Raw genomic sequence first — 11,265 nt, 5'->3', positions numbered from 1 at the left:
AGCCACTAGACTCTATCTGCAACAGTTTTCTTTGGCGTGGCATGATTTGGGCATCTACTGCTCTCTCTGACTCTTATCTCATCTTAGTTGTTAATAAGTTTGTACCCCTTATAACTCTTTAAAAAAAAAGTTTGTACCCATTATCCTCAAACTGCTTGTTGCTAGCAGCCTCCTATGCATCATTGGCGTGGATTTAACTAGTGGTTTCAGAGTTTAAGTAGAGGTTTCATAGTGCAACTCACCTGGAGACCAAAACCAGTACAAGTTCAAGTTGCCCTTACTTGATTTGACATAGTATATTATTGTGGTGACTCATTTTGTTTAAGACCAAAACCAATACGACTAGGGCAATACCGAGTCATATGGGGCGATTTTTCAAACCATGATCATGGGGTCATCAGAACTGTTCTAAGCCATAACAGAGCCATCATCTGAAACTCAGATCTGCAATCACTGTGTTTGTCGGATCTTACACCCCCCATCTTCTATTTTTGGGTCATGCTTTCTGCCAGATCTGGACCTGGTCTTTTTATTGCTGGATCTACCATCTTCGGTGGTTATTAGACAGTCATCTTCAGATCTGTCAGGCGACTCCAGATCTACTGTATTTTCACCGCCACCAGCCAGAACTGATTCCCAACATCATCTTCAATCATCCCCACATGGCACCGCCACTTTCCTGACTGTAGCTAGCATCAGCATCTTCCTACTGGAAGATCTGCAACAGATCTAGACTGGACATCTGATTCTACCACCTGAACTGTTGTTACCAGATCTGCTCCTGAATCTGCCATGCTTTGCCTGATTTGTTTTGCATGATCTGAACTATCTCTGCAACTGTGCACTCACGTTGGTATTTTGGACATTTTAAGAACCCTGTAAAACTTTTAGATTTGTACTTTTATACTGAATGTTTTGGATCTCCAAGAGTAGTGGAATGCTCAGGTAATTTTTCTTACTGTTTAGGTGGATTTAGGACTACTGCTAGACAAGGTTTATGAGTTCTTATTTGAGTTACGAAAGCTGTAGATTGAGTTTGAATCTTTCCTCTCTCTCTCTCTCTCTCTCTCTCTCTCTCTCTCTGCAGGACCCTTCATTACAAAATTTCTAATTTTCTGTTAGTGGTGGGATTTGAATGGTTAGATTAGTAATTGGGTTACATCTCTGCTGTCGATTGAAAAGCTACTGATTTTACAGGGACTTCAGCATTTTGTTGGTCGCTTATCTTATTTTTACTGTTAAAAAAATTTATGTTTTTTTTTTTTTTTTGCTGGAACATTACCGAATTCATACTATTTTCTGATACGGAAAATTTGGGCCCTTCTTGCTGTGTGACCATTCATGTTTTTGGATTACTATGTGTTGCTCACTGGCCGCAGTACGGCACCTGAACCTGAAGCTACGATTAGATCCGATTGGATCTGATCCGTTCAGATTCCACATATCCAGCCAATTTGGTCTGGTCCTATCCGACCCAAACCCAGAATCCAACCCTGAATTTTTCCTTCGAGCTTAATTATCTGTTTGGTTGGTCGTTGGATTTTCATTATACCGGAACCTGTGAAACATATATAAATCAATTCTGTTGAACGGTAGGTAAGTGGGTCTACTAGCTTCGTCTCCGTGGTTTATCTTCCTTACTCCCACATTTTCTTGGTTGCTGTTTTGGAGGCTTACAGGATACTCATTACATGATACAACTGGAGCACTGGGTTTCTTCAAATCTAGACTTTCAAGGGTTGATTCTGCTGACTGGAATACCGAGGCTATTTTCAAACCACATTCTCTATAAACCCAGACTAGTAACTGCATAATGCCGCAGATGAACACATGCGGGTTGTACAATACTCGAGTTTTGTGGGACCCACCCATGATGTGTGTAAAATAAGCCCCATCCATCATGTGATCTTAATATTCACCATACATAATAAAAATCAGCTCCATCCCGAACTCATGTTGGCCACAGAACAGGGATCAATGTAAAAGAACACATAGGACTTTTAAGTTCAAGCGATATGTCCCTCCTGGGTTTTGGATCAAGCTGATTTTGGATTGTACTTTCATCCTAGTGAGGACCACCTGATAAACAAGTTGGATGGAAGATACACACCATTGTAGGCCCCACACACAATCTTTGGTGGGCATTCCCTCCCCATTGTTTCCTGTGATATGGTCCATCTGACTTGTGGATGGGGTTGATCTTTTGCCCCTAGGCCTAACATTAGATGTGCACATGATGGACGGAGTAGATTTCACACAAACAACACCATAGGTGACACATAGAGGAGATGTAGGATATGGGATGGGAGTTATTATTAGAGAAAGAGGGGGAGAGACATCGGACATGGGTTTTTCATTGGGAGAGAGATAAAAGAGGGAACAAAAGAAAAGGGAAGGACAAGAGTAAAGGCTATGAAACTCACTTTCTCGTAGTTTATTAGATTTGATGTAGGCCTTCTAATGATCCATGAAAAGAAGAAAAAGAAATTGGATATGATAAGGTTGTGTGATGATTTCCCACAACTAACCCAGAAACTACTGATCGCAACCCTCTTAGCTTCTACCATTAAAACATATTGAAAAGGAAGCAACAGATGCAGTAACCCCAGAAAAACTCAAAAGCTGATCTCTGTGTTCAAGAATAGACTGAAAAACTTTTTACATAATAGTCTTCAATATGTATCTGACAACTAAGAGAAACCCCTAATTATAATCCTGGCAATCCATTACTTCTATCCTACCTATTTATCTCAATAAAACAACAAAATGACCCAAACACCCCTGAATCCCATGCCAACCATATAGCTTTTTAGAAATTCGCCATAACTGGTATCAAAATGGCATGATCTTGGGATTGTTTGAGAGCTAACTCAATAGGCTTTCAACAGGAACAATTTCGTGTTATTCTAGCACCGTTTGATACCCAAAAAGTTGCCCACTAAAAAACTGACAAAAATATGTAAGGGAAATTGATTTGACTAGCTCCAACTCTAACAACTGACTATTGACCTGGTTTAGAATCCACATCATTGCTGCTAATCTTCCACCAGATCAATCTAGACCCTCAAAGTGATCCAAATCTTCAATCTTTACGGTTGGATGGTCCAGATACATGATCTAGACCTTTGTATGGGCGATCCTTGATCGGCTAGCTTGTATGACCTCGATGCATTATTAAGATTAATGGCTTATAATTTGCATTACTTGTGACACTACTCTTAAAAAAAAAAGAAAAAGGAACCATTTTGGTAAACTCATGTCCTACTTACTCTCAAGTTAAACATTCTCGCCATGAGAGTCTTTTTTGGTTCTTCTTGCTCAAACTTAGGGCCTGTTTGGACACCACCCAATAATTAACTTTCTGACTTAATAAGTTACTCTTTTAACTTAAGTTAGTTTGGAAAGCACCATCGTAAAAGCAAATTATCTTTATGAAAGTTACTTATCCCCATAAGTTTTTTATTTTTTGCTTTTCAACTTTTAAACTTTTCTACTCTCTCTTGTGATGGATTGTCCATATCAAAGGAGGCCCCACATGATGGGTAGTCCACGTGAAAGTTGGGGATGTGATGGATGGTCCATGTCAAAGGTGGGCCCCCATTATGGGTGACCCACATCAAGGTGAACCCACATAATGGGTTGTCTACATGAAAGGTGGGCCCCTAATGAATAATGATGAATGGGGCACATCCAAAGCGTGCTCCGCATGATGGATGACCCATATCGAAGGTGGGGCTCATGTGATGGACGGTTCATATCAAAGGTGGGCACCACATGAGTGGTTGATATTGAAGGTGGCCCCACATGATGGATGACCCACGACAAGGTGGGCCCCACATGATGAATGGCCCACATTAAGGTGGGCCCCACATAATGGACAATACACTTCAAAGGTGCCAATGTTGAATGGCCCACATCCAAGGCGGGCGATGGACAGCCCACATCGGAGATGGGGCCCACATGATGGATGGTCCACGTCAAAGGTGGGCCCCACACGTGGACAGTTCATATTGAAGGTTGGCCCCTAATGATGAATGACCCACATCCAAGGTAGGCCCCGCTTGATGGACAATCCATTCAAAGTTGGGCCTTGCATCATAGATAATTTGCATTAAAGGTGGGCCCGCATGATGGACGGCTTGCAATCAAGGTCAGCCCCGCATGATGGATAGCCCACATCGAAGGTGGGCCTCACAAGGTGCCACATTGAAGGTAGGAAAGGGCTAGGGTGGGCCCAACATAATGAACGGTCCACAACAAAGGGTGGGCCCTCATGATGAACAGTGGATATTAAGGGTGGACCGAACAAACTTGAGGGATAAGTACTTGTGTGATGTTGGAAACCAAACATACTTTTTTACTTTTTGACTGATATATATGTTGTCTACCAAATATACTTGTCTACTAAATAAGTAGAAACCAATATAAGCTACTTGAGGCATAAGTAGCTTATGTTAGGTAACTTATGATCCAAACACCCCCTTGGTTACTGAGTCTAAAACTTTCAAGAAAGTAGAAATTCTGATTGTGTTTTCTTCTCTCTCTCTCTCTCTCTCTCTCTCTCTCCAGAAAATTTGTTGTTGACTGCGGACCAGAAAACAGTGAAACTTGTGGATTTTGGTTTAGCTAGAGAAGAAACACTGCAAGAGATGATGACTGCCGAAACTGGGACATACCGTTGGATGGCGCCAGAGGTGCTTCGTAGTAATTCAATGCATGTCTTCTGTAGGATCTTTCCCTGAATTGTGGAAACTTCACAATCACCTTTCTTTTATGATCTTTATGCAGCTGTACAGCACTGTCACATTAAGGCATGGGGAGAAGAAGCATTACAATCACAAGGTGGATGCTTACAGCTTTGCGATTGTGTTATGGGAGCTGCTACACAACCGATTGCCGTTTGAAGGCATGTCAAACCTGCAAGCAGCATATGCGGCCGCTTTTAAAGTAATCTACTCTTGATATCTCATTTAAAAATTTGTGGAAATTTTAGAATGTCAGTTCGAGCAAATTTGCTCACTCCTTCGGATGATCCATTCAAATGGTTCCTTTGGCAGATAGGAGATGCTCCAAATGTTCCTAACTGTCAGACTAGGCCCGTTTTAAGTGTTTGCCATAGGCTACAACTGCTCATTTACATAAGACAGCTAGGATCATTCTATAGAGTTGATTGGAGCATGGCCCATCCATGATGGGGCCTACCAGGTTAACAGTTTTCACTATGGAAGGTGGGCCCACCTGTTCCATTGCTGCATCAAACAATGAAAAAAAGAAGAAGAAATCCCTTTCCTTTTTGTGAAGAATTATCATATGGTACCTCTACAAGTTGAGTAGGGCCCAGGTCAAACTGTGATCTGATTGAAGGTTTAATTTGCTGTTCAGAATGTCAGACCCAGTGCAGAAAATCTCCCAGAGGAGCTGGCATTAATTTTAACCTCATGCTGGGATGAGGACCCAAATTCTCGACCCAACTTCAGTCAAATAGTCCAAATGCTTCTAGATTATTCATCTTCCATTTCATCGCTGGAGCCTGTGATTCCTTCACATGTCTTCACCTCCGAAAACAAGCTCTTACCACCCGAATCTCCAGGCACAAGCTCCTTGATGGCCAAACGCGATGACTTGGGTGAAACCCCCAAGGCCAAATTGGCAAACAGACCGAGGGGAGTATTCTTCTGCTTCAACCATTGCTACTGATCGCCGGCCTAATCTCTAAACCTGCAGGTCTGACCATCTATTTTATTGTCTTCTTCTTTTTTCCCATTTGTTGCTATTGCATTTCATTTGAATGCTGTTAGTGGAGATACCCTTAGTCGACTAATTTCATTCCATCAATCAACATATGGACAAGGCTGATCTCAATCACTGGCTCTGCTAAGCAAAGCAAGCTAAACTCATCACCTTGCATTTGATGGCCTTGCTGAATATCCATACATTGGGAGATTGTAACTAGCTCCACGAAGAAGTCAGTGGTTCTATGCTTGTCGTAACAGACCTGTTGGGAATTCTCAATTACCTTTTGTTTGTTGTAAGAAAGATGCTTATTGTTCATTCTGTCTTCTTTTTTATTGACAAAGAGTTGCTTTGGTTGGAACAATCATTGATCTGTGTCAATGATTAGGGCCTGATTTGGTCAACACCTTAAAATAACTTTTTCTATTTTAGTTAATTGTAATTATGTATTGGAGATTATATGAAAGGGAAATTTTATAGGATTGCTACAAGATCAGCTGTGCTTTATGGGATATAATGTTGGGCAGTTAAAGAACAACATGTCCATAGGATGAGTATAGCTGAAATGAGGATGTTGAAATGGATGAGTGGCAAGACAAGGCAGGATAGAGAAATGAATGCATTTGAGGAAACTTAGGAGTAGCACCAATAGGTAATTAGATGGGGAAAGTAGACTTAGTTTGTCATTTGCAATGGATACAAGTGAATTGCGTTGGTTAGGAGTGAGTAGGTACAGGTTGAAGGCTCTAAAAGGGCGAGGACAAAGGCCCAAACGGATGTGGACGGAGGTAGTAAGAAAAGACTTAAGAGGGCTTATGGTCTAACTGAAAATATGCCTCTTGATGGAGTGGAAGGGCGGAACAGGATTCATGTAACTAACCCCTATTTATTCGGATGAGGCTTGGATGATGAGGATGATGTTGATAATGATTTTTATTTTTTTTACATGAATAATCTTGATAAGCATCAAGCACAATCTCTAATGCATAAATATGATTACCAAATTGAGGTGAACTCATCTGTAGGCGTCTGCCAAACTGGCCATTAAAATTTTTGTTTGCCATTTATTATAATTATTAGAAATTTTGACACCTTCCACTCTCTTTGTTATATGCCCAACAATCCTGCCTTTTTTTTTTGGGTTATATGCCGAATAATCCCCTCCCTTTTTGGTATTGTCAAATGATCCCTCTCCCTTGCCATCTAGCATAAAAGAGCCTGGGGTTAACTTCCGTTAGATTTGACCAATCATTTAATTTGACTGTTGTCTATATAAAATAATGCTTTTGCCCTTAATTTTGTAGATGGAAGAAAATTTTCATTTTACCTAGTGCAAAGACAAAAAAGGTCTGGGTGAGATCTCAACCACTTGTAATGTGGACCCCGCCACATGTAAATGATCCAAACCGTGCGATAGTGGGTCATCCATGAAATTTGATCTAAACCATCTAAAACATTAACTTTTTTTTTGGGTGTTTTATATGTGCAAAAAGAGAATTTCCTTTATAAAATTCAGGGCAAAAAAGTTATTCATATGGTCAATAATCAAATTTAGTAGTACCTAATCTCTTTACTTTTAAACACACTAGACAGCCACCCATGCACGTTTCACCACCTATGGGTAACGAACCCAGTATCTGGTGTTGAAACTCCTCAAGATTCTACCACTGAGGTAAGGAGTGGAACCGATTGGACTGCTAATTTACTGTCCAAGTAGTGGATAATTTTCATCCTGCCATACGCGTACAACAACCAACTCATAAAAAGGACTGGTCCCCACCATAATGATTACATTATACAAAAATTAGCCTAATTCACCCATCCAGTGGGCCCAACCTATATTCTCTATGTAGATTAGCGAGTATCCTTTGTATGGTCCGCCCGATGAGTGGAGTGGATTGAATTTTTGCACTAGGCGATCCTTGTGGTGCAACCAACCTATTGGATGGTTGGATTCGTGCACACGTGAAAAGGTTGGAAATTATTTAGGGGTTGACCAATTGTATGGGAGCCAGAGTCGTGGATCAAGCTATGTTTGGGCTCTGGGCCCAATAGGGGTGTCCCCCTCCACACTTTTCCCGCTCGTGTGGCCCACCCAAGGCATGGATTGGCCTGATTTTGGGCCCATGGGCAAATGAGTCATGGCGTGTAAAGGAAGCGGATTGCTTGTTGAGTAACTCAGTACGCTTAGCGTAATAAGTAAACTCCAGTTTATTATATACTTTTATGGCATGGGACCAAAAATAAAGTATATCCATAGCTCAAATAGGCCACACCACATGAAAGAGTGTGAACTGAATGTATACCGTTGAAATCAAGCTTATATTTGTTTTCTTGCTTCATCCATCCATGTTTGTATAATCTTATTAACAGGTTGGATGACAAATAAATATCACTGTGAGGCCTAGAAAGGTTTCAGCGGTAGAAATCATTATTCCCACTGCTTCCTGTGGTATGATTCACTTGAGATTTGGATATGCTTCTACTTTGGGCTCAACCCCCTAAATGAGCTGTTAAAACGGATGGATGGTGTGGATAAACAACATATATTCATGGTGGGCCCAACTGAGTTTACTCAGTACGATAAGAGCCTACTGAGTAACTTAGTAGGCAATCCGATTTCGCGTGTAAGATGGTCGGAGTGGAAATCGGATTGCGTACTGAGTTACTCAGTATGCTCTTATCACACTGAGTAAACTCAGTTGGGCCCACCGTGAATATATGTGGTTTATCCACACTGTCCATCCATTTCTCCAGCTCATTTAAGGGATTGAGCCCAAAGTAGAAGCATATCCAAATATCAAGTGGATCGTACCAGAGGAAACAGTGGGAATAATGATTTCCACCGTTGAAACCTTTATATGCCCCATGGTGATGTCTATTTGTCATCCAACCCATTAATAAGACACACGGACATGGATGAAGGGAAAAGACAAATATAAGCTTGATCCAAAAGTTCTGTGACCACCAATAAATTTTCAACAGTATAACTTCAATTCAAACTGTTTCATGTGGTGTGGTCCATTTAAGCTTTATATATAATTCGTTTTTAAGCCCATGTCATAAAATTATGTTATAAAATGGATGGACAGAGTGGATAAAATACACATATCATGGTTAACCCAGCATAGTTTACTCTGTACGCAATCCGATTCCGTCCGAGTGGATGTTATCAACAAATCATAGTGGGCTGCAGGGAAGCGGATTGCGTCCTGCACCCGCCTGGATAATCCGTCCAGGCAGACCTCTCCAGCGCAAGGCCACACCCCCACACCCCTAGCTTAAAACATGTTAGCACAAGCACTCAGTGTTCCAGTCAGTCAATGTCTTACCCATACACCAGTTTTCAACTTCCCTCCTGTCATGAAATCAATTCAACAAGCAAACTCTCCCTAACAGGAGCATTGCTTAACGAACATGGCCACCTGCAGCTAGGGCCTCTTTTCAACAGACTTTCCAGCAGATTCCCCCTAATAGGACTTTTCAGTTGGCCTCACCACTCACAATTGGAGGTCCAAGTCAGCAAATTCCTAACATGAGTATCTTACAGACAATCCAGCATCCCGCAATCGGGAATCCATTCCAGTCAAATCCTCCCACAAACGGGAGTCAACATTGCATCCCTGCATGAACGGGGTTCGATTTCAACATCCTCCTATGAATGGGAGTTAATTTCAGCATTTCCAAATTCAATTCCAGCATTCTCCCACGAATGCGAGTCAAGTTCAGTCTCAACATATCTCCACTAAAAGGGTTCAATTCTGACATCTTCCCACTACCGCGAATTCTTTTTAATTGCTTCCTCATTCTAATGGAAGTCCAGTTCAACATTCTCCACCCAATAAGAGCAACGGTCAAGTTCAGCCTCACCTTAATCGGAGTCATAGAGGTATCGCTAAGGTCAACCCCTATAAAGAAGAAGTGAATCAAGTATTGCAAGGAGAAAAACCACTGCAGTCCAACTCTTTGAAGATTCAACAATTCTAAGAGTATTTTAGAGAGCTGTTGCACACCTTGGAGAGCAAACTCCAAAGGCGGCAAGGTGTTGATCTTCTATCCACAAAATTAAGGGACATTTTATCACTTTCCAGATGCACGTGTGCCTTAGAACTTTGAGGTGTCTAAATTTAAGAAGTATAATGGTATCGAGTGTCCCACAAAACATCTCAAGGTATTTTGTTGTGAGCTTCATACTTTAGCAGGGAATAACAGAGCATTAATTTGCCTTTTCCAAAAATCCTTCAAGGGCCTGTTTGGTTTTCCCAAATACAAGCAATCGGCCTGCATTGACGTAATGATTGCTGTTTTACATGTATTTGTAATGATTGGTGATATTTCGGTTGACTACAGTTGGTCGTTTGTTTTTTACAATCTTTTAAGTGCATTGTTGACCAAATCACCAGCCTTGTGTTTGGTGTGAAGGTGTATTACAAGCATCACACCGGCTGGGTTGTTATGGTGTCCACCACCTCAGCCCGGTTCACACAGCCTTGTGTTTGGTGCCCCGCATTCTGTGCATGTATCATCCATGCGGTCATGGTCAATCGTTGTTTTTGGAAACGGATTGGCTACTCCCCCTGCCACCAGCCGTGCTCTATGGGCCCCCATTATCAGGTGCATTCCACAACCATCACATCGGACACTGCGATGGAATGTTCGAGGAACACTGTCATACTGGACATGGCTCCAATGGATTCTTGGAGGGATAGTGCCAACCCCAACGACCACCAGCATCTGCTCCACCCATTGGGATATTGACAGGAGAACCATTATCTGTGTTACTAGCCATTTGCGAAGTAGAGAACCATACATTAGTGCCCAAAACATCATCAAAGCCATTAACTTGTGGAACAGGTGGAATGGGTGACGTTAGCAAGTCTGAAACTTTAGAATGACGTGGATTGAAATCCATGAAAGGATTAACAGGGTCCATAGCCGGATGAGATTTTCCAGGTTAACAGCCTCCGCCTTCCATCAGGAATTCCGAGTCAACAATGACCCCCACCATTTTAGCACCATCACCAACAGAAGAGGCGGTTGGATGAGCAGAAGTCCCAATGGCCCACACCATGTTAGCACCATCACTAACAGAAGAGGCGGTTGGATGAGCAGAAGTCCCAATGGCCTTCGCCATGTTAGGACCATCCAAAATGATCTGTAAAAATGGATGAATAGAATAGATGAAAGAAATACATCATTCTGGGGCCCACAGAGCACCAATCACCAGCCACGGGGCTAGTGTCAGGTGGAGTAGTCAATCCATCTCCGTCGTTTTTATCCATGGTGTTCAACTGTGGGCCCCACTTCCTATACATGTCAGGTTCTATGCCGTGCAACCACTTTATGTGGATGCAAAAAATATCACTATTGAATCTAACATAGCATATAGGTACCTGATTAGTCGAACATTACATATTTCAACAAAACAGTCATAGGGGTCGAAAAAGATACACTACAATTGTAGTCTAGAAACTTAAAAATTCATTGTCAACCAAGAAAATCAAAATAGTAACCACTATCCATCAAGAAAGG

General features: G+C 41.7%; 1 protein-coding gene across 3 annotated transcripts in view; it reads left to right on the top strand.

Moving 5' to 3' along the window:
* LOC131239925 (serine/threonine-protein kinase STY13) overlaps positions 1–6,224 on the top strand; it is a 28,640-nt gene extending 22,416 nt beyond the window's left edge. Inside the window, exons 4-7 of one of the 3 annotated variants that reach the window (XM_058237862.1) lie at positions 4,570–4,694; positions 4,789–4,947; positions 5,383–5,724; positions 5,843–6,224. In XM_058237862.1, the coding sequence (XP_058093845.1) occupies positions 4,570–4,694; positions 4,789–4,947; positions 5,383–5,697 (599 nt within the window). In that variant the 3' untranslated portion in view covers positions 5,698–5,724; positions 5,843–6,224. Of the gene's footprint in view, positions 1–4,569; positions 4,695–4,788; positions 4,948–5,382 lie in introns of all 3 variants that reach the window. The other 2 variants (XM_058237861.1, XM_058237860.1) reach the window with 2 other exon arrangements.
* The last annotated feature ends 5,041 nt before the right edge of the window (positions 6,225–11,265 follow it).

Source organism: Magnolia sinica, chromosome 3 (genome assembly GCF_029962835.1).
Source record: "Magnolia sinica isolate HGM2019 chromosome 3, MsV1, whole genome shotgun sequence".
NCBI lineage: Eukaryota > Viridiplantae > Streptophyta > Magnoliopsida > Magnoliales > Magnoliaceae > Magnolia > Magnolia sinica.
This window is presented reverse-complemented; position numbering and strand designations above follow the sequence as displayed.